The 24,500-nt window shown below is 39.6% G+C and overlaps 2 protein-coding genes across 2 annotated transcripts; both read left to right on the top strand.

The window, feature by feature from the left end:
* The first annotated feature begins 393 nt into the window (after window positions 1-393).
* Window positions 394-8,908, top strand: LOC117292772 (retinal dehydrogenase 1-like). The gene is made up of 13 exons (XM_033774922.1): window positions 394-530; window positions 1,256-1,360; window positions 2,842-2,982; window positions 3,675-3,801; window positions 4,596-4,786; window positions 5,271-5,384; window positions 5,695-5,797; window positions 6,012-6,196; window positions 6,672-6,836; window positions 7,252-7,409; window positions 7,736-7,810; window positions 8,436-8,475; window positions 8,870-8,908. Exons 1-13 carry the CDS (start codon window positions 501-503, stop codon window positions 8,900-8,902), a joined length of 1,467 nt encoding a protein of 488 aa, XP_033630813.1. The 5' UTR covers window positions 394-500; the 3' UTR covers window positions 8,903-8,908.
* Window positions 8,909-11,022: 2,114 nt separating this feature from the next.
* Window positions 11,023-23,235, top strand: LOC117292278. The gene is made up of 13 exons (XM_033774276.1): window positions 11,023-11,463; window positions 12,388-12,765; window positions 13,170-13,295; window positions 13,924-14,115; window positions 14,867-15,009; window positions 16,359-16,533; window positions 17,053-17,221; window positions 17,645-17,818; window positions 18,686-18,779; window positions 19,427-19,594; window positions 19,964-20,168; window positions 20,590-21,759; window positions 22,250-23,235. The coding sequence occupies exons 1-13, from the start codon at window positions 11,442-11,444 to the stop codon at window positions 22,582-22,584; spliced, it is 3,351 nt and encodes a 1,116-aa protein (XP_033630167.1). The 5' UTR covers window positions 11,023-11,441; the 3' UTR covers window positions 22,585-23,235.
* Window positions 23,236-24,500: the final 1,265 nt, after the last annotated feature.

The raw sequence follows: 24,500 nt of genomic DNA, 5'->3' as shown, positions 1-24,500 counted from the left end.
TTACAGAGTTTGTCGACCCAATCGTCCAAAAATGTCGTACCTTAAAACTATTCCCGTGCCCAATATTTGCGTAATTTTGATTATAAAAAAAAAATTGCTCGCTCAGCGAATAATCACAGTAGTTTACCGGTAACAACAATGTAAACTGTATGCCTATTCGGCTTTGTAGATGATGGCCTAATTGTACTTTTGTTAAGAAACGAAACCGTCAGGGAAATGGACCTTGGACTATGTATTATAGGCTTATCCATACAGGGGTGACAAAGGTTATACATTCAGATTGTATCAAGCTTTGCACATGTGCAAAGACCGCATAGGCAATTGACTGGGAACAAAACACTGATTCAGCACTATTTTTCGTGTTGACTCTTTTCCACCATAAATACTGTTGGCCTTGTATGCACTCGTTCTTTCGCATCCTAACGAGCCGCGGTGCCACAGTCAGTAGTTGTCTATAGAAGTTGAGCCCCGAAAAACAAACGCCAATAACAAGTCACAACATGGCCCCGCCAGCTGTCAAATACACACAGGTAAGTTGTGATTAAACGTTATTCGCTAGGTTAATATAAGTATATTATTTTGCTTTGTTTCTAATTAATTACATGTGTGGCACGCCCCACTCAGCAAGCCTCTGCACTGTCATGATTGCCCCGGTATGCGTGGCATGTGAAATACCCTCTTCAGAACCCTGAAGAGGGGTACCGTACGTATCCCCAGCCATGACACTTGTGTCCTTAATTGCTTCGTCCTTCGGATGAGACGTAAAAGCCGTTGGTCCCATGTGTTGTGTAACGCATGTAAAATAACCCAGTGCACTTATCGAAAAGAGAAGGGGTTCCCCCGGTGTTCCTGGCTGTGGCTGCTAAATGCACCGTAGCACCTTGTAAACCAAAAGGTGCTGCATTTTGTCTCAGGTTACAACTTTCAATAACCTCTCTTTCTGTATTAATAAATAATATGCGCTTGGTAGATACGTGCGCTTTAAAGACTTCTATATTATTGTCATTACGTTGTATGCACATAATAATTATGTTGACAGATTTAAATAATTATTTTCATTAACCACATCGCACACACTGGTCAGCTCACATGCCATGCTATCCTAAGCTGGACCGTGCCACACGTCATAGAGGTGGTTTTATTGAACATAGATCGTTGATTAATACTGGTTAGGAGGGGCGGGACAAGTATCTGCCAGCATCCGCTGTGTACAGAATCGGTGTATGAAAAATACTTCTTTTTTTTTGCATGACAGATCTTCATCAACAATGAGTTTGTGGACTCAGTGAGTGGTAAGAAATTTGCGACTGTTAACCCCACCACAGGGAAGAAGACTGCTGAGGTTCAGGAAGGAGACAAGGTAAAGACAATTAGACCGTTGAGGGAATAAAGTCCGGTTCATACGCCTCGCGAATGTATGGTGGCCCTGAAGGGACATTGAACATATGTATTTACGTAAATAGTTACGTACATATTTATGGATTTTGCCCTAAATCGCAAATAATATTCATGTCAATATTTACGTCAATATTTGCGATTTGTGACCAAACGCAAATATTTACGTAAATATTCACGTAAATATTCACGATTTTTGCCCAAATCGCAAATATTCACGTAAATATTCATTTAAATATTTGCGATTTGTGCCCGAAATCGTGATATTCAACCCAGTTTTGCAGATAGCTATGTAGAATGCTATATTTCACACTGCAGTGCACTGCTGAACTAGACGGAGAGACACTAGCATATGACGTATGATTAAAGGAACACGTTGCCTTGGATCGGTCGAGTTGGTCTTTGAAAAGCGTTAGTAACCGTTTGTTATATAAAGCAATTGTTTAGAAAGATATTTTAAAAGTAGAATATAATGACCCACACAAGTATCACTCGAAATTGCGTGGTTTTTCTTTTTACCTCGTCGACCACCACCACGGTCTGCCATTATGGGAGTCAAAATGGCCGACCGTGTTCGCAAAGTACAAGGAAAGCCACGCAATTTCGAGGCAATTTTGTGTGGATCATTGTATTCGGTAACAAACGCTTTTCGAAGACCAACTTGACCGATCCAAGGCAACGTGTTTCTTTAAATCTGAATCTTATGTGACTCCAATGGACCAGTAACAGGCTTTATTGGGATATGTAGAATTAGTAGAGCTGACGAAATACTCGCAGACAAGTGTTCATGTCTTCGTGACCAACGTGAAATACATGAAATAAAAAACCTGGGCAAATGTGGCCTCATCCAGTACTATCTCATTCAGTTGTATGGGTCAGGAGAAACCGTTAGTAAAACAAAACATGCACAATTGTTACAAAAACATTGTCCTTTGTTGGTTGTAACAACCGAACGCAGCTGTTGCATTTCGCATTTCAGAGGAAAATATTTCACAGACAAAATGGTTCTAATTCCAGTAAGCTTTCCGACAAAAAAAAAAAGAACAATGATTGTGTTTATCCCATACTACATTCTGTAAAGTATCGAAGGTTTTTGCAAATCTTCCTGTCATTCCAAAGGAATTTGACAACGTCCAGAGCGGTTATAATGTCCTTGTCCTTGCAGGAAGAATTATCCGTAATTGGAATCTGAGAGATGTTACTGACAGTAGCGTTTCGGGGATAAAAACTGAAATCCTTTTCCCTGACCATCTTACCTCAAGGTGAAATGATTCCTAAAACGCTTTAAATTAACCAAAAGCTGATGTACTTTCTATTACAAAGTATGTTTTTATTTCTATTAGTTTTAAAAGTGGTCGATTACCAAACGTATACCTTCCCTTTGTTGGAAATCTTGTCATAAACTGTGATTGTCTTCAAATTAAGTTCCCGTTGTTTTCTTAACAGGCTGACATTAACAAGGCAATTAAAGCAGCACAGGATGCCTTCAAGTTGGGATCACCATGGCGACGTATGGACGCAACTGGACGAGCTGCTCTTATGAACAAATTGGCTAACTTGATCGAGCGAGATGTAGAATACCTCAGGGTAATTTATTTATGAGCCTTTTTGAAACCACTGGCTTGGGCCCAGACCTAAGCCCCACCAGGTCCAAATTTCATAGAGCTCAAAAAGCTTAGAACAAATTATTGTGCCGTACAAAAGTGACTGGTATCCTGCCAATTTCTGCTTAACAGACAATCACTGTTAAGCAATATATTCTTTGCTTAGATGAAATTGGTCACAGTCATTTTAAAACGCGCGCCCTTTTGGTGTCTTCAAACACCGGGGTTGTGGAAGGGGAAGTGTTGGTTTCGAAAAGGGCATGTAACGTAAAATAGGCGAGAATGATTGGCCCTGGGATGAGGCAGTGTTAGCCAATCCTATCATGGAGGGTCCTTGGTAAGCCGGAGTGTCCAACCCCCAAATTGTCTTCCCTTGACGCACTGTATTGTATACCAGATTAGACAAAGCAAGGGCGGGCGAAGGGAAAGTTTCTGGCCATAAAATAATTTATAGGACGATATAGTTAATTTCTCCAAAAGATATTGTTATTTGATAACCAACTTTCCAGAACCACCTCATTTAGAGATAGTCTTTGCATGGTGTTACCGCAAACCTTTCCACATCGTATTCCCGCCGTGCAAAGTTTCAAATCCTCTACTTATATTATTTTGTTTTGAATCATTACAAATGTTCTGTTTTTCTTCAATCCCGTTGTTAATTGTAAATGAATGTAGGACTTGGAGATTATGGACAATGGAATGACTGTCCAATTAGCAACGGGTAGCGTGATGGGGTGCATCAGTTTCTTACGTTACGGTGCCGGGTATGCCGACAAACTGCACGGAAAAACCATCCCTTTGGGTGAGTGGCAAGAAACCTGACTTTACAAACTATATAATCTAGCCTTTTTTGTTTCCAGCTTATGACGTAGTTGAGGTGATTCTATCATCTATAAAATAAAAAAAGAGACGTAATTACACTGTTTGGAACGTTAACACATTATTATGTCAGCTTTGAAGCAGTATAGCAGTGTGTGACGTGGGAATGGCAATGGGGGATCACATGGATATCGTAATGACTTTTGCTAACTGCTGATTGGCAATGGGGGATCACATGGATATTGTGCTGCAGGGAGATGCACAGGTCGTATACACCACTGGGAACGAGGCTGGGGAATGCATAACATACATCCCTATTCCCTAGCAGTTGTGAATGTGTCTCTGAGTCACATGAGAAAATGCGTCAATAAGTGGACGCAACTGGGATAGGAAGATAATATTGGCAAAGGGCTTTTTGCCCAAAACAACTTTAAAAAGGATACAGAAGATAGGAAATGCACAGGTTATATCACGAAGCAACACCCACACCTTCACCCTCCAAAGTTGTTCAAGTTTATACTTTATGCAACCTTTATGTTCGAAAAAATGAAAGAGAACAACCCCACAAACCTATGACCTTCAAAAATTTGTTTCATCGTCCCTGCCGCCATCTTTGATGTGCATTGTCTGCGCTGACAAGACTCTTGACCAATAGCTCTTCTTTGACCTCAGTGAGACTGAGAGGACTATTTTAGGGGCTTGTGACGTCATGAAAGGGGTGAAAGGGGCGTACCTCCTATAAATGGAGTCTGCTCTTCTCAAATTTTTTAAAAATAGATGGTGATTATTTCTGCTACTCTCGCTACGAGCCCGTGGGTGTTGTTGGAGCAATCATCCCATGGAACTTCCCATGCTTGCTGATGGGAGCTAAGTTGACTTGCTGCCTGACCGTAGGGAACTGTGTAGTGGTCAAACCTGCTGAGCAGACACCCCTGACTGCACTCCACATCGCTTCACTCGTTAAAGAGGTAACTTAGGTGTTAATTGGTTCACATTTTGTTCTCTTATAAAGATGCTTACAACAAATGAATGATGGCAAGCAGATTATACTCATGAGTAATTTTACGAATCTACAGTCAATATTGAGAAATCAAATTCATTGAAACTGTGAGTCCATAATCAATGGCTTAATATACTCTATAGAAGTGTAAATGCGTTACTAAAATAATATATATTCTATCCACGAATCTATACTTTCCCGTCCATTTTCTTCAAAAAATCTCACATTTTAAAGTTCGAACATTTTGAAGTACTTGGGATTTGTACAAAATGAGTATATAAAAGTAACCGACAAAAACTGAATGTTACACTGAAATAATAAACAACAGTAAGACAACAAACTAACAATACATCTCCTATGTCTGCAGGTACTCGTGATACTTCATTTTTTTTTTCAAAAACGAAATTAAAATCACATTTTTTAAATGCGTTTTTTTTTCTTCTTGGGTCTAGGCTGGATTTCCACCGGGTGTTATAAACATTGTGCCTGGATATGGACCCACCGCTGGAGCAGGTCTTACAGAGAGTATGGATGTTGACATGGTGACCTTCACGGGGTCAACTGAGGTAAAGATCGACCTATGACCTTATTTATCCCTTCACTGTCTTTGGGTTTTATAAAACAAATAAAAAATTATTTTAGAGCCAACACTCCTCTCTACAGAGATTATACACAAAGTTATGGCTGCCTGAAAGTTTACTACGTAATACTTCTTACACCATATCTGTGTTTAAGGGAAACTTGGGTGAGGAGTGGATGATCAAACAAGGGGAAACTAAATTCCTGTGGGGAATATGGACCCCCTCTCCCAATGGCCACATAACTTTAACAGTTAGTTACATTTTACTGTATTTGCTGGACTCTGATATTGTTTAGGTTGGGCGTATCATCCAGCGTGCTGGGGCTGACAGCAACTTGAAGAAGGTGCACCTTGAGCTGGGAGGGAAAAGTCCCAATGTTGTCTTCGCTGACTGTGACAGTAAGCTCTTTAATTGTATCAAGACTTGCAATTGCTTGTTGTATACAAGTTTTGTTAATTCAATTCAAAGTCCTGTAATGCTTGCACTTTCTAAGTGATGTACCAAACAAAAATGTAAAGACAATGCGGTTATTAAATACGCCCAACATTTGAAGATTTTCAAAAAAACGTTCAACTGTGGAAGAGAGACTTATTAATTGTTAATTGATTGTAGTGGACTACGCAGTGGAGACCAGCCACATTGGTATCTTCAACCACTCCGGCCAGATATGCTGTGCTGGCACCAGGACCTTCGTCCACGAAGACATCTATGATGAATTTGTTAAGAAGAGCAAAGCGAGAGCCCTCAAGAGAAAAGTTGGAGATCCAACTTGTGAAGGCACTGAGGGTGGACCACAGGTGAGCGACAACTGGATGTTACTTTAATGATGCTTCAAAATTAAGCTTAGTTGCCGCGGTCTCCTTTCAAACATGGAGGAAGAATAAAACAAATCTGAGTTGATGGAATCTGTCTGTTTAAAAAGGCCTAAGGATGAAACACACCAATTCGGTGTTGTTAATAGAAAGGGGGAAAAAAAGAGAAAAACACGTTTATTCTGGGGGAATGATTTTCAAGAAATGTACTACATCACGAATTATTTTTGGTTACCGACCCACTTCGCACAGGGCACATTCGCACATTCATAGAGGCAAGCAAAGCTTACCAAATCTGGTAGTCCTCATTTTGTTTGTCTGGACAAATGTTGTGCCGAATTTTTTTCCCCGGTAAATTTTACGTCAGAATCTATCGGTCATGATCACCAAAAAGCCAAAAATAATAATAAATGATGAACTCTGGCTCAGCCTGATCGTTACATCTTTGTCCCTTTCTCAGATTGACCAGGAGCAGCTGGACAAGGTCTTAGAGCTGATTGAGAGTGGCAAGTCTGAAGGAGCTACACTTCAGTGCGGGGGTAAACGTCTTGGCACTGAGGGTTTCTTCGTGGAGAGTACAGTCTTTTCTGACGTACAGGATCACATGAGAATAGCCAAAGAAGAGGTAGGACGTGAACCAATTAAGTTACAAATTCTAAACCAATGACATTAATTAAATACACACGAGTTTTTGTTTTTAGCTTTGCATTTCATTTGATCAGAACTTTGGGGTTCTTAACAGATTTGTTAACAAGATGATAATACACATACTGATGGGCCTGGCAAATCATGTACTTCGTGTTTGGTCAATAAATACACTGCTAAAACTTGGGTGAAAATTAAGTCCCTAGGGTGTTGGTATAATGCATTATACCCTCGAAATGAATACAAATTTTACGCTTATAATTATAAGCAAACTAAACTAGGTGTCATTATTTTGTTCGCTCTGCTGTACTGTTTAAACTTGAGAATTTAGATCATCCAGTAAAGAAGACCACATCATCTACAGTCTTTTTTTTTGTTCTTCTTTTTTTTGCTAGATTTTTGGGCCCGTGCAGCAGATCTTGAAGTTTAAAACCGTCGAGGAAGTGACAGAGCGAGCCAACAAGACAACTTACGGACTGGCGGGAGCGGTGTTCACTAAGGATATCAACAAAGCTCTCACTGTTGCCAACACAATTAGGGCTGGACTTATTTGGTGAGTTAGTTATGTTTTCTCGTTGAAAACTAAAATGAGTTTTTTATCATCATTAAGAAACTAATGATGTGTTTATAGGCCTACGACTCACAATAGCAAACTGTTTTGCTTCACATGATTTATGGGTGATTTTATTTGAAGAAAAAAAAATCTCATTTTTTTTAACGTGGGCCTATAATAATATTGTCAAAAAATATTAGTAGAGATATATAGTTGGCACGCATTTGAAAAAAAATACGTTATAGCCCATTTTTGATCACACAATCCTTGCTATGCAAATTACTGTTTGTTTATAACATTGTTTTGTTGTTCTATTGTTGGCACAGGGTTAATAACTATGGGATGTTCAGTCCCATGATTCCATTCGGTGGCTACAAGATGTCTGGTGTGGGAAGAGAAGGGTATGTCAAGTAATTTTATTTTGTTTTCAATAAATTAATATTTTATTTGTATACTTCGGTCAGTTTGGGAATACTTTCGTTCTTGTACAATATGGAGTGAAACCAGCATGACCAACAAAGGTTTAAATACGAATGTGCTCAAAAGCAAAAGGGAGTTCTAAATGTATTGGGCATCAATCTACGATTGGACTGAGATTTACTTTGTTTGAAAATTTGAAACCCCATTGAACTTTGACAACCTTTATCTAAAAGTCGAATGTTTGAGCTCGTGGTTACTAACAAACAGACCAGCCTGCCGACTGTCTGGATATGAGAGCACATATCTTTTTATCTTTTATATCATAGATTGCCCTTCGATTTGTCACAAACAACCCAATTTGAATTGGGAGATAATTTGGATGAAAGAATAATGTTGTTATTAATGATAAAGTCTAGACATGCCACAAAAAATGCTGACTAGCCACGGTTTATTAAGTCAACCGTTTCGGGGTTTTTTATGCGCAGAGGTGGACAGACTTTACTTCACACATTATCAAATGCAATATATCTCAACCTTTGATGAAACCTATAGAACATTTTGTACCAACGATTATCAATTTTTGTTTTAATTGTTTGTACTTTTCAGAGGTGAAGATGGCTTCAAAGAATACTGTGAGATCAAAACGGTAAGAATTCATTGTTTAAAGCATTTTTCATATTGTGCTTGTTGGTTTGTGTGTGTGTTTGCTTTGAAACACTATGCAAATACATTGTTGGATACAGTTTGTTTTATGGGACTGGTTGTGATAAAGTCTGGGGCAGAACAGTTTACTGTAATTTATATAAAATGATAACCTATAAAGTATATTCTCACGGACAAGAGTGTCACAAGCGGGACTCGAACCCACACTCTACTAATCAGAAACACCAGAGCTTGACAATAATAATTGTGCTCTTTATATGGTTCGCTAAGCAACACCAAAGTCCTTGAGAATTACTCGAGCCAATTATGTTAACTGAACACTGTTCTGAACTAATTAATTAAACATCAATAATTTCACTTTGTCGTTTCTGTTTCAGGTGGTCATCAAAGTTCCAGAGAAAAACACTTAAGCTGAACATCAACAGGCATTCTTGTCATCTGCCATTAAACAAATTAATGTAACCATTGAAATCTTGACGCGCGATTATAAAAAGACACAGGCCGTGTCCGAATTAGCGGCTACAGCTACGGCTACGGCTAGATTTCCGCGTCACCATGCATTGAGGTATAGGACGTCCTTAGCAACAGCCGTAGCCGCCAATTCGGATTCGGCCACAGTTTTGAGGCCTCAGTCTTAGCTTAGGATCGCACGCAAGATTTCCATCGCGCGCCCGACTATAAACCGGTGTCAGATGCAATTATGTCCGCCATGCAATACTGTCCGCTCCGGACACTTTTGCATAATGTTTATGCAATCGTGTCCGGGGCTATGCAAAAACCGTCAGGTGGACTTGTACACGACTGTACATGGTATGTGCGCGCGTAGCAAGCGTGCATTTACTGAACCTACGTACATGTATATGCAGCATGAATATTCACGTAAAATGATTGCAGCGAATATCCAACGGCCGAACATTTCCCATTACATGTCGTTCATGACATGCACTTAGCTTGTAAAAAAAAGGCGAACGTGTTCCGTCGACCAAGGGCGTTTAATTTACTGCAAGGACGGTTTTGCACGGGGGCGGACACAACTGCATATGCAAATATGTCCGGGCGGACACAACTGCATTATGCAGTAGCGTCCGGGCGGACACGATTGCATATGCAAAACCGTCCGGTGGACATTATTGCATATGCAATAATGTCCTCCGGATAGTATTGCATAGAGGACATCATTGCTTGCGACACCGGCTTTATGGATTAACTTTTGTTAAAAGAAGGTCGACAAGAGAACGCGGCAGTGTCATGTCATTAACTCCAATCTAGGTTCAACCAGGTACATTTATTAATCTTAAAATAGTGTTTAATCATAGTTCTATAGTCAATAATAATTTGGGCTAGTTGTTATGGTGTAGGCTATTGTCTTGGCGTGATCGAGTCGAAAGCTCATAAGTGATGGAGTCTCGCTCGAATCGAAGGAAAGAAAACTCAAACACATAATACTGAGCCCAATTTTCAAAGAGCTGCAGAATTGCTTCGAAACAGTATACAGAGAAAACCAGTCCAAAATGCTAAACACGTAACGAGTTTTGAATATCATTCTGGTATTTTACAAAGTGCCTTTTTGCTTTTATGTACCCTCGGTGTATGTTTGGGTATTTTGAGATTATGAACAATGGTGGTCTCTCTTATGGGATTAAATCAATTTTTAATTAAGTTCGTTGCTGATGAGGCTGAAAGTTGTGTTCATGGGGAAATCTTATAAAAATTTCAGATTATAAAAGACAAGTTTTTAGTACTTTTGTGTTGGGGTAGTTATACTTTTGGTTTTTAAATATCCGCAAGCCTATGTCGGTTTGCAGTTGTACACATTGATTTTATAAAGGAACAAAAGAGGTAATTAAAAACTTTGTTAATATCAGTCATCCGACTCTGTTGGTAAATTTCTTTTCGCTCAATTTCCTATAGAGCTGCTATGCGATATAGCAACAATAAGTATTGATAGAATTAAATTTGAGGTCTCGAAATCAACCATCTAAACGCACACAACTTCGTGTGACAATGGTGTTTTTTCTTTCATTATTATCTCGCAACTTCGATGACCGATTGAGCTCAAATTTTCACAGGTTAGTTATTTTATGCATATGTTGAGATACACCAACTGTGAAGGCTAGTCTTTGACAATTATCAATAGTGTCCACTGCCTTTAAGAGCCTATTCAGTTTTAGTTAGGGAGCCGCAAAAGTTCGGTGTAATTCCATGGTTGAGTTTTAAATCAAAAGTGGAAGTAATATCCCCAAGATCCAAAAACAAAGTTGACCAGGTTTCAACTCACTCAGTCCATAGTCCAAGTTCCGAGTGCAGCTCCGCCTTCAAAAAAAAAAACCCACACACACACCCTGTCCTGTTTACTTCTTCACGCGAACGCACGTGTCATCGACCGTTTAAAAGTTACGCCCTCTATTGACAAACATTAGTTAACCTTGTCTGAAACCTGGACTTAAATTGTGTTAATGCAACAACACATTGTAAGAGCAACCAACTGTACTAATTTAGACAAGTTATTTTGCGACGTCGTCGCGTCGTCGTGTAACTTTAATGTGTGTCACAATAAACAAATCCGTTAGTGTTCTTAAACAGGAAACACTTTTTAACAGATTAATTATGTACCAATACCCAACAACTACATACTGAAGATGCCAAGGGCGCGTTAGAAAACACAATGGTTTACTATAGTTTAACAATCTATAGATGCCGACTAACCATCTTCACACGCTGCGGCACTCTGAAGTCTGACTGACTCAGACTGTCATTTTGTCAAGCCATTCGTCTTTGAGTCGGATAACCTGTGTGGTGATTGACCATTTCCCTTTTACTTTTAGAAAAGGATGTCTCACTATTAAGTATTATCATTATCTGACGTGACTGTAAAATTTACAAAATTATCACTAGTCGTGCGTCTGGATATAGATTAAGTAACGATAGAGAGGCCTTCGAATCACAAGAATGGGTTCATTTTTTAATGGTGGTAAGTTAACATTGTAATTGTAAACACCAACAATATTAATATTATAACATGTATAAAGCAATATTATTTTATAAACAATAAGGCTTTGGGTAAAAACCAAAAAAATTAATATTCTTTGTCCCCGATGCAAATTTAACATCTGTTGTATTGTTGCGGCACCCGCTGCCAAAACATAGGATTCGAACTGCCTCTAGCTACCGGGCAACCTCGGTAGTCTAGTTGGTAAGACACTGTTTTGGAATTGCAAGGGTCGTGGGTTCAAATCCCACCCGAGTAACATGCCTGTGATATTTTTTTCACAGGACTAGGGGAAAGTACTGAGTACACAGTGCTAACACACATCGGTGTATGGGTAAAAACCAAAAAAATTAATATTCTTTGTCCCCGATGCAAATTTAACATCTATTACTCTTATTTCACAGGACTTAAAATTGGGCAGTGCAGTGACAGCTTAAACTTTCATTGGTGGGGGGCGGGGGGGGGGCAGGGGGGCGAATACATACGTTTGTCAGGGAATATGTTATCAATATTTAATTTAATGTATCAAACCATTTATTTCTGCAGTTTTAAAACCTTTATGGGGGCGGGGATGAGGGTTCTGTCCCCTGTTATTAATATTACACTTTAACACTAGGCCACTGCTCGAAAAAAAAATAGTACAGTATACAGACAGTGCTTAAACGATAACACCCATCTCATCTGTATTTATAAGCACTCTTATTTAATATTCAGACAAATTTTGCACTTGTTTCTTTGGTGACGTTGAGTCTGTGATCAATAGTACATTGTGTTTAGAGACACTTACATTACCAACACATAAACTTCTTCTATTTTGAAAATCAGATGGTCAATAACACATTTTAACTTAAGTCCATAACTTATTTCTCTTCCTTTCCTGCCCGTAATTTTTTTCGTCTACACAAGGTGGCTCCCGTGCCAAGCCACGCTACCAGCGGCTCCCTCTGGACACCTTCTACCTGACAGAGTCCACTGACATCAACCACAAGGAACTCGACGAGGACAACACCCTATTTGAACTTGGAGACCTCGGTCAGAAAGGGCCGCTCCTATCGACAAAGAACGGCTATGACTCCCAGGAAGAGATTGAGTTTTACAAAGACACTCGGACAATGGGACGACGGAGGAAGAAAGGATGCTCCACTAACCTCTGTCGTCTGACTGTTGTGCTCATTTTAATCGTTTGTGCTGTTGTGATACTTAGCGGAATCTATGTGGCTGGATCTGGTTCCAGGAGTAAACTACTGGCTGAGAAAAACTGGAGCTCTTCACTCTTTGACTATTGTATGTGGTACAACATTTAATGTGTTGAAATTACATGCCCTATGAATGAACAGGAAGAAGAAACTAGGAAGGCAATGTTCATTATTTCAAACGCATGTTGAGGGCACAAATATTTAGAAAAGTTTAGGGTAGCTAGGGTTGAAGATGGGATTGTTGGCCATTGTTGTTGACTTTGGTTGACGACTTGGACTCAATTTTTGTGACTTAGGGCTTGACTTGACTTGAACAAAAAGGACTTTTGACTTGAATGGGTCAAAAATGTCTTATGGCTTGACTTGTCTTGAGAAAAAATGACTAGGTTCAAACACTGTTGTAGGCTGGGGGTAGGTTCTATAATGCCAAAAGTGAAAAGTTGCCCATTAACTGTTTTAATTCTCTCTCTTTCACTGTTTATTTACCATTAGCCACAGAGACTGTTATCAGGTTATATGACGTCAATCTAGATGGGATACAGGATGTCATACTAGGTGCTTCTACTACTACATCATTAAAAGATGTCTTCGAGGGACCAGACTACTGTAAAAGAGTTGGTAAGTTGGGAGCCTTTGTTTCATAGCAATAATTGTAACAATAAAGACATTTATTGACCCAGTTCAAGCAACAAATAGAAATTGGCTTGATGGTTTGACCCTAAAAACCAAATCACCTGACGCCATCATCACTTTAGTCTTGGTTCCATTTTTGTGGGTCAATGTCGTTGTGTGTACACAGTTTAGTGTGCGTTTAAGGTGATGCAGATTTTACACACTAACCATGTTTTTCGGGCCTGCAAATGGACTAAAAAAAGGCAAGCGTGGCCGAAAGTTTATGTAGCCTTGTGTGGCGTTAAAAGTTTTGACTCAATTTGTTGTTAAAGTTGCAAGAGAATAATGTAAGAAAATACACACTTTTTGTACAAATTTGTGTGCTTTCAGATGCATAATAAAAGGCTTCAGGCCTGATAATAATATTGAAAAATTAGCTCTTTCTCAAAAATTATGTTACTCCAGAGGTAGCCGTTTCTCACAATATTTTATACTATCAACAGCTCTCCAATTATTGCTCGTTACCAAGTAAGTTTTTATGCTATGAATTATTTTGAGTTACTCCAAAAGGTGTCCAGTGTGTTTAATGTGTCAATTGATGAGTAGTCTAACAACCAGTTAATTTCTATTTCAGGAATGGAGTACCCCTGTGCAGGCAGAGTGATTGCCTTGAACGGTCGAGACGGCACTACTCTGTGGGACATAGGAATGGAAGTTGAAATATTCGCCATACAGTGTGGAAAAGTAGACATTAATGGGGATGGTCATATGGATTGTATAGTTGCTGGACGTATGGCTTCGTTACATGGCATCGATCCAATCAAAGGTAAGAGGCCAAGCGTGATTGGATGAATTCATCACATGATGAGTGCTCCGATTTGCGTTAGCACTGTATACTCAGTACTTGCCCGCGTTCTGTGAAAAAATCACAGAGGCATATTAGCTGGGTGGGACTTGGAACCCACAACTTTTTCACAGAACTCGGGTAAGTACTGAGTATACAGTACTAACACACATCAGTTTACATGTAAATGGAAAAGAAAAAAAAAATTAATATTCTATTAAATGATGAGTGCTATAATTGAATTTCTACAGAAACAGAGCAATTTGTGATTACGAGTAACGACTCTACAATAATCCAATAATTCATTGAAATATCTTTATCATGACAAACTCTGACTGTGTGCCAATTTCTATGTGAACCCCTTCTCTTTTTTTAGGATAAGTGCACTGGGTTCTTTTAGGAGCATTACAAAGCACACCAATGGCATTACGTTCCGTAAAGGCGCAGCAATAATGGTTAAGTGTCTTGGTTGCTAAAGGACACAAGTGTCACAACTCTTAAACCCATACTCTGCTGAACAGAAACACCAAAGCTCGAGTCTGGTGCTCTTATCTGCTCGGTCACACTACATCACCTACCTGCCCTACTAAATGGAACAGGCTCAGTGCCAATCTGATCAGAGTCCATGGGGGTTGAGTTGCAATCTTATCAAGGGGAGTATTTTGAAGTATGGGAGGTTAATGAACTGTTAGGCCTACTTGAATTTTGTTGGGATGTTATTTATCTACTCAAGGCAAGAGGCTCTGGTCAGCTGATCCAGATGTCACTAATCCTCATTTCAACTACTACCAGGGACAAGTGGTACCAGACCTGAATGGGGACGGGGTGCCAGACTATGTGGTTGCCCATGGCGGGGACACTCGACTCACTGAAGAGGTTTGTACAGCCAGGGTTATGTTTTTACTGCATGAAATACAATGGTGTAAACCACATGCTTATATTGTGCGTTATAAAAGCATTATACAGAGATTTGAAAATGGAAATTGAAAATTGAAAATGTGCTCCGGCTGAAGAGCATCCCTTTAAAGCCATTATACACTTTCGGTAAACAGTATTGTCCAAGTCCCACACTTCGTGTATCACAACTTATATATAAAATAACAATCCTGTGGAAATTTAGGCTCAATCGGACATCGGAGTCGGGAAAAAATAACGGGAAAACCCACTCCTGTTTTCGCGCGTTTCGCCATGTCATGACATGTGTTTATAACCAATTCTGTAATTCTCGCTAACGAGAATTTATATTGTTTTACCGTTTTCTCAAAAAGTAAAGCATTTCATGGACTTATATTTCAAGAGAAGCCTTTCACCATTACCTTCTGTAAACCCTGTAAGTTATTTGTAAATCTGTAAACTTTTTTCTTCTGTTCTGTACCGAAAGGGTCCAATGGCTTTAAAAACAGTGGACACTATTGGTTATTACTCAAAATATATATTAGCGTAAAACCTTTCTTAGTGACGAGTAATGGGGAGAGGTTGATGGTATAAAACATTGTGAGAAATGGCTCCCTCTGAAGTGCCATAGTTTTCGAAAAAGAAGTAATTTTCCACGAACTTGAGGTCTCGAAATCATCTAAACGCACACAACTTCGTGTGACAAGGGTATTTTTTCTTTCATTATTATCTCGCAAGTTCGATGACCGATTGAGCTCAAATTTTCACAGGTTTGTTATTTTATGCATATGTTGAGATACACCAACTGTGAAGACTAGTCTTTGACAATTACCAATAGTGTCCACTGCCTTTAAGTTCTATGTGTGCATGTTGTTTAATCCATTAAGTACCCCATGGAATTATTAAAATGGATGATGCAAAAACACTGACATGCACAATGGATTTACAAGCATCACAACTTCTTCCGTATCACCCTACTGCAAAGTAACTAAATACATTTTTAATTGCCTTTGCCCACACTACACATACTTGTACCGGCATCCAAAAGATGTTTGATGAACAATTTCCAAACTGATCAAAACAAATTCTAGCAGATAAGTTGTTTTTTATCAACATTTTGTTTATTATTACTGTCATTGTTGGTTATTGTGAGAGATTGCCAAACACAAGATCAACGGGCCACTGTTGTATAGGCTTTTAACCATCCAGCAGAATATCCCATTCACAGTGCTGGCCTTTAAAAAAAAATGCTCTTGTTTTTTCAAAACTGATGGATTGTATTGTTCAAAAAGCTTCTGATTTCCTCCATGTCCTCGATCTCTCCAAACCAGGATTCAGTTCGACCTTCAGGAAGGTTACTTCTCCTGTCAGGGAAGACAGGCAAGAGCCTTGGGAGGTATCTTGTTATGCCTGATGCCCGCGAGTGTTACTCTGCTATAACACTGTATGAGAGAGCTAATGGTGCTATCTATGTCCTCTTTGGATCAGGAGGAGAGACTATTTCAGGTATTATAACAAATCAGTAAAGTATGGACAGCAGTTGTCTTTGTTGTGCACCTCCCACTGTTTGGACTATTTAGTATCTTCCACTGTATACATCATAATATGAATGCTTGAACAGTTCAAAGTCAACCCTCCTACTGTCTGACCGTTCATTATCATCCAGTGGTTTTGATGCATTTACGCAGTATACACAGTCAACCCTCCTACTGTCTGACTATTCAATATCAACCACTCAGAATTTTAATGATAGCTAAATTATGCCAGCCTGCGATTTTATGATACTATGTGATGAATGCATAAACACTTCTAGTCAACCCTCGTACTGTCTGACTCAATAATGGCTAATATGCCAGTCTGATATATGATATCATATGATATCTGCATCTGCACAATACATGCATATTCCTTAAATTAAAATCACTGAAATCAATGACTGTCTTAGTTGCTTTTCATTGGGTTAGACATTTCTGAATGTCATCACACGAATATAAGCTAATGTTTTGTTTTCGTTTTTTTAACCAGGATCCTTTTGGGCTATGTCTCTGAGAGATTTGTACTGTCACGTGATGTCGATTGAGTCGTGTGACGCTTCACATCTTGCCAAAGTGTCTTTGCTGCAGTCTGTGGGTTACAATGAGCCCTGGGGGTCACCGCTTCGGACTCTACCCAGCGGCATCATGGAAGTACTCAGGTAAAGGCAGTGTTCAAATCACACTCCTCGGTTAGTTTGGCAGAAGGGGAAATATTTGGTGGAATTTTGCCTTTGATGATGCAAGCATTGAATATTGTACACAGTGAAAATGCGGTGTGGCGGCCGAGTGGTCTAGGGCGATGGACTGGTGCTTTGTAATTTACAGAATGTGGGTTCAAATCCTGGCCTGGTCAGTCATGACACTTGTGCACTTGAGCAAGGCACTTTATCATAACTGCTGCGGACTATTCTGCGATTACTCTTGGCATCCTGTCCAGGGGGAATAGAAATATTTTCAGTTTGTGCCCCCAAAAACAGATATAAACACCTTCCTGATAAGGCAAATTGGCTCGTAGGCCTAGAGTTTCATCTTTTAAAGATGATTTTTTTCTGACCATAATTTTTACTATGTTTTTCCTGTAGAAGTGGTTCAAGTAAGGGAGTATCTGTTCCCACAGAAGTAGTTGACATAAACAACGACGGGACAGATGACCTTATAGTCTTCATGTACAATAGTACAATCGTTGCCTTAGACGGCACTAACTTGGCCATTATATGGTCCACGGGACAGCGATTTGAGGACTTTGAAACTTACAGGTAGGTCAATAGAGGGCGCTTTATTGTTAATTGTTGTAACAGCTGTGGCATAACCAGAGGAGGGCCCAGAACTGATGCTCTTTGATTGTATTGTATATTTCTCTAAAAAAATTCTTAAAAATAATAATAATAGTGGCTTCCTATAAAGCGCTTATATCCGTCACTCAGTGCTCAATGCGTATCAATACTTTGTATTTTCCTGCAAGGTATTGTGGAGCTATATTTTTGAAGTATGAGACCAAATCCTTACATAGCACAATTTAATGGTTTACAAGGTGCATACGCGCGATATGCAGCCAAACAAACCAGTACAGAGGGACAAACCCTCTTTTAGATAAGCGCACTGGGTTCTTTTACATGCAACCAGTGCCTTTACGTCCAATCCAAAGGATGCAGCAATAATGGTTCAGTGTCTTGCTAAAGGAGACAAGTGTCTTGACCAGAACTGGAGCCCACACTCTGCCTGCTGAACAGAAACACCAGAGTTCTTATCCGCTCGTCCACGACACGTTGACAAAAACCAATCTACGCCGATGACCCTACCTTTAAAGGGCTCCCTCAGTGGGATTTAAACCGAGTGGTGATTCATGACAATGTGGCTTGCTCTGTTAAAGAATAGACAGTATTGAATAACCCCTTTGCTGCTATGAAAGTTGCCATCTTGTAGGTCAAACCCTATGCGCGTCTAAACGCATACATCAATGAAACACGCTGCACGCAATGTTCTCAGTTTGATTTCTACGGCACAAGCACGCACACGCACACGCACATGCTCGCAGACGCCATCTTGTAGAGCAGATATTTGAATGATGACGTCATATTTAATACGGTCTATTCAACACTTTATTCTTTGTTCCCTCACTACAGCAACCCTGCACCAGGTTACTTCAATGACGATGACACTCTTGATCTCATGGTGAGGCTGAACAAGGGCAAATGGTCGGCGTTCTCAGGGTGTTATGTAAGAACTTTATCGTGTTTCAAGAAAGCAACATATTTTTTACTGGTTTAAGGTTATTCCATTTTCAAGTGGGTCCTGGACAATGAATCTACTATTACAACATGTATTTAAAAGAAATCTAAGGTTTGTGCAATTGTTGAATAGAAAATGATGCCATTGATCAGGGGTGAGACTTTTCAGGATTTTTTACGATTTACTTAAAATCTCCTTGAGCATCCAAACTTTGTAGAAAGAAGTGAAGCAGTCACCATTAGGAGAAAGAAATTGTCCACATTGTGTCCAAACAAGGTGTTGTATTTCTCTGGTGATGTACAGATTCTGTAAACCTGTTGACATCTGAAAGGTGCATCAGGGAACCCTAGACTTGATTCAGTCCTTTTCTCGTGTAAGGTCCCAAACACATGCGCCAGCAGTCACTAAAGACAAGTGCGCCCCCATTGTCAAAATGTAGTTATTGCAGCAGCCTGTGCCGCGCGCGGAACAGGGTGGGGAATGCAGAGCATCGCAAATCATTTATTTTCTCTGGCGATGGCATGGGATGGCACGGGAATGGAGTCAAGTCTAAGGGAACCCAGGCCTGCGAGCTATTTTCAGTCATAAACCATCCATTTTAATGATGTAGTGTTTTGTTGCCCCCATAATGATAGGTTTTTATTCTGGATGGACGGACTGGTGAGACGCTCTGGTCTATAAAGACATCCATCTCTACTCCAGTGATGTCATCCCCATTGACCATACAGAGCCATGGATACAAAGATGCCTTCCTCGTCTGGATTCAAGGGCGCTATAGCAACCCAGCATCCAACGGCAGACAGGTAAGCTAGGACTCTCAAAAGTAGTATCTGGTCTGAAAGCATCAACTTGCATGCCAAGGCTAAGATTGATCTTAACTAAAAATCAATCAGTCTTAATTGCTGTGCTTGTCACAAAATAAATCGCCATGTTAATTGATAAATTGTCAGTGACAAAATTGTATTTATAATTTAAAAAAAAAATGTTTCTTGAAAGTTAAACAGCTTTGAAATAGTATGGTTCTTTTTTCCTCATGCAAGCAATTCTAAAATAAACTATTCCTTTGAAAATACTTAGAGTGTTAGATCGAGTAGCAATTACGATGTTGAACTCAAAATTATGTGTGATGAGACAAAACCATTATTCTGAATCTGACTCTCTCCTGACTATAGACAGCGCCCTCTGCTGACGACATCATGGAAGTTCCCTCTTCCGATTTGAGACATCGACGTCACGATGAGGATGAGGAGACAGTAGCGGAGCAGCCGTGTCAGAGGGATATGAGTGTCTTCAAGACGGAGCTTCTACTGATAGACAGAGACTTGGCACGGAACCCCTTAAAACTTGCTGAGATGAATCCTGCCAAGTATAACTACAGTAAGTGTGTCTTAGAGATAATCATTACATGGTGTTACTGCAAACCTGCTATATCGTATGTCCACCATCTACAGTTTCAAATCCTATTTAAGCTTGCTAAAAGGCCCCGAAAATGAACTTTTATTTGTTGGTGTGAAGACTTTGCTATGTTACTTCTTTCATAATCATCAGGGGTGAGAAATTCCAGATCTGAATTATGATTTGTTTTTATGCCTGCCTGGTGAAAAGGTGGCTGTAATTTTCTTCAGATTAAAGAAACCATGCTCTTAATTGATGTTCCTGTCTAGTGCTGAAGACACTGTTCCTGTAAGCTACTTGTAATCTGTATTTCCATAGCTTTCAGAAAGCTTGAAATACTTAACATTCTTATCCTAGATTTAGACAAAACTCTCACCCCTGAATCTTATCTTTCTTGCCTTAGCACTCACTGACGAAGACAGGGAACTTTTGAAGAGTGATTCTTACCATCATCCAATCCCACCGCCCAGTCCAAACCAACCAGCTCTTCCGACAACAGAGGGAGGAACAGTCACTGAAGAAGACATTGCTCGACATGGTCAGTTAGACAAGGCAACCACAGTAGCAGCATCCACAATGGCTGTTACTATACCAGAGGTAGTAGAAACGGCTGCTGCAACGCCAGTGGGGCAAAAGACACCAAGTACAACCCTGAGGGCTGAAATCACCACAGTTCAAACTGACCGGATGACCACTGTGAATCATGTACCTACCACAGCTGATGGTGCCACCAAGGAGACATCAACTATAGAAGAGGTCAAGGACCTTTTTAGCACAACAGTAGTAGAGGAGAAAGAGAAGACTGGGTCTACAAGCTTTGACGAGACGACACCTGAAACGACAACACATGTATCTACAACTGAAACTCTGATATCCCACACGACTGATTATACTACAACTGAAGCTAAACCTTATGACAATACTACTACAACAGCCCCACCGGAAACAACTGAACTTACGACGGCTGAAATGTCTGGTCCAACCACCAATGATAATGCAAGGAGTACCTCAGTTTCTGTCACTCAGACAGAGATGATAACTACTGGTATTGAGACTACAGCTCCTATGGAGACTACATCATCAACATCCCAAGACGCTACAACTCAGACTCGCACAACACTTGGGGAAGAAGGTTACAAGTCTGATTCAGAGACTACTACTTCAGCTGCACAGACAATCCAAGAGACTGAAATTGTCACAGAGATTGATTGGAGTGACACCACCACTGTACCAGGCATCACGACAAGTCAAACACTGTCCCTTTCACATTTAAATTCAAGTGAAAGTTTGCAAGAATCGAGAAATGAATCTGAGGCTGATCCACTACGCATGACATCCACTAATCGGAGTTTAGATTCCAACGATACAGCCATCTCTAAAGGAAATGAGACTGACACCAAGACCGAGGAGCTAGGTCCACCTCAGGATGATGCTGGTTCATCTCCTGACCAGAAAATACCAAGTGTCACCGAGAGAACCAAGAATTCTGAGGATGGTGATAAGGAACGAAGGAGGAGGGAAACACCCGGAGGAGACCTCTGTACAGTCAGGATTCCTTGTCTTTTAGGCACAGGTGATTAACTCTTAAAGTAAATGGGAACTTTTAGGGCTAGATAGCTGGGATAGCATAGCTCAGATGGTACAGCGTCAGCACTTTACTCTAAAGGTTGGTCACGGGTTCAAGACCCGCTCTAGCCAATTTCTCTTTTTAAATACCCACCCTAACGATTTTTGACTTGATAATTGCAAACTTGGTAGCTTGGGGCAGTTATAGTTGCTCATGGCCTTCTTTAATGGCGCTGTTTTTGTTTTTCCACAAAAGTATGCATTATTGGTAGCCTTAAATGTAACTTGAATTCTGGGTTGAATAAATGGGTCTCACAAGTCAAAAACGTGTGTGGGATCGGAAATAAATGATAACAAACTTTGAGACGCCCGTGCTATATAAAAACTAAGTACTATTTTTTTCTTCTCATTTCCACTCAATCGTTATAGATATTAAATACACGGTGTACATGCAAACCATCTCATTAGAGTGTTCTTGTTTCTTTTGGCCATCGCAGGTACAATAGGTGATCTTGACGGTGATGGCAACTTGGAATACATCTATGCAGAGACACTGTTAGGCAAGGTCATGGACGAAAAGTCCAGTTACATCAAGGAAAAGATCAGTTTGGTCATCAAGCGACTGGTCCTAAACACCGCCATCAAGAGGGAAGAATGGTCCAGGGTGGAGCAGGACAAGGGTGAAGTCTACCTGAGCAACAAAGTCAGAACAGATACAGTCATCAGAGAAGAGATAGCTGAGCATTTTCAGTTCCTACCAGCCGAGAAGCAGAGCTGGACCGGGTATATGGGAAAAGGCGCCGACGGAACATTTAAGAAGAGCGGGAGGTGAGAGCAGTTGATACAGACCATCTTTAAAGGGGTGATACAATTTTGGTAACCAACTCATTATCAAAGCGACACAATAGAGGTAAAAAAAGACCACTTCTTGATGGAAGTTGTGTTTCACTAATGGCCAAGCCCCCCCCCCCAAAAAAAAAAGTTTGTGCATGCATGAACTAGTAGGGGAAATTGTCTAGCTTTTGATCGAGACGGACCCTTCTTCAGAGGCATAGAACAAGCACAAAAACATCCATTTATCACAAAATAAGGAGCAACAAATTATGGGAAGGCATCCAGAAAAGACATGGGAAAATCCTTCAGTTTAGGTCAAATGGAGGTTTCTGATTGGCGCAGCGCATACTTTATCTTCACAATTTCACTGTTCATCATTGATATTTCTGAGATGGTTTCAATACATTTCTTAAGTTCTATTCCAGTCTAAAATAATCAGAACTTCAAAAAGCTTGCCTTTAAAAGAAATGAACAAGCTGGGTTTTTATTTTAAAGAACAAAGCAACTATACCCCCCCCCCCAAAAAAAATAACAAACCACAATTTTCACAACTTGTGTTTCTCATGTCAACATTTAAGGCCAAGTCACACTGCAGCGATAACGAAAACGATCACAATCACGACGCAAAGAGAACGCATTCTATTGGTTGAATGAGCATTTGCGTATTCTGCGTTGAGCAATTCAACCAATAGAAAGCCTTCTCTTTGCGTCGTTATCATTATCGTTATCGCTGCAGTGGGACCGGGCCTTTATGCAGGGTTGAAAATGAGTGTTTACTTCCAATATTGTAGCTTGCCTTTATAAGACTGATTGTGTCTGAAATGCTTAAACTTTCCATGTAGAGGTATGTCACTCTATATCAGAGGTTTTCTATAAACTTAGAAACAAAAAGTGTTTTGACACATATTGTTCCAACACAGCCAGGTTCTGATTGCGAAACCCCTTTTTTTCAGACAACCTTACTTATTTGCCAATGATCTACATGCCAAGGTTAGGGAAAGGGTTAGGAACATGAATTGAAATTGTCAGTACATGTATCTACATGAAGCCTAGGTGTGTATCCAAAAAGAAGTGATACCTCAAAATATAGATCTCCAGCATGTGATCATTTAGGGAATTTTAAACGCAAACATATTTTAAACCTCAAAGAACTTGCATTACAAGTGTTTTTATCAAATTAGGTGTTTTATATTCCAAGAAGGAATTAGGTGTTTATATTGCAAAAAGGGTTTACAATTTGCTGTAATATTGCCAAACTATGCAACACAATTTAATGTATTATTTTTATCTCAAAACAAAGTGTGTGCAAGTATTTGTTTATATTTTTGTCACAGTGCCTTTTATTTAACCTATTTGTGTCAGTGTACATGTATTTTTTATTTTTTTTTACACTCGGTACAGTTTCAAGTTATTTTTCAGTATACCTACAGTTTTTGTACTTTATTTTTAACATGTAATAAATTTCAAAATAGCCATTTTATATTCAGTCATAGTCTGGATTTATTTTTAGTGTGCTGGGCTTACACAAGGTCAACCAATTACATATTGAAACATTCATGGATTGAAAATACATGTAATATTAAAAGAATGCGATGTGTAGCCTATCAACCAGAGTTATTTAGTAGAACTACAGGAAGCAGTGGCTCAAACCAGGGGGGGGGGGGGGCAGTGCCCTCAAAATTTGGGCACAGCATTAAAAAAAAGGCAAGAGAATGCAAAAAAAAGGTACATGTTAGAAACTGGTACCTCAAACCATTAGGACATATAGCAGAATTGAACCTACTTGCTAGCAAAAATGCCTAGTCTGTAAGAATTTTTTTAAATAACAAACTTATTTTCTGGTGCTTTTCAAAATATTTTTTTTTTAATAGATGTATTTATACTATTTTAATATCATATGAAAGTTTTTATAAT

Source organism: Asterias rubens, chromosome 7, assembly GCF_902459465.1.
Source record: "Asterias rubens chromosome 7, eAstRub1.3, whole genome shotgun sequence".
In the NCBI taxonomy this organism is placed as follows: Eukaryota; Metazoa; Echinodermata; class Asteroidea; order Forcipulatida; family Asteriidae; genus Asterias; species Asterias rubens.
This window is presented reverse-complemented; position numbering and strand designations above follow the sequence as displayed.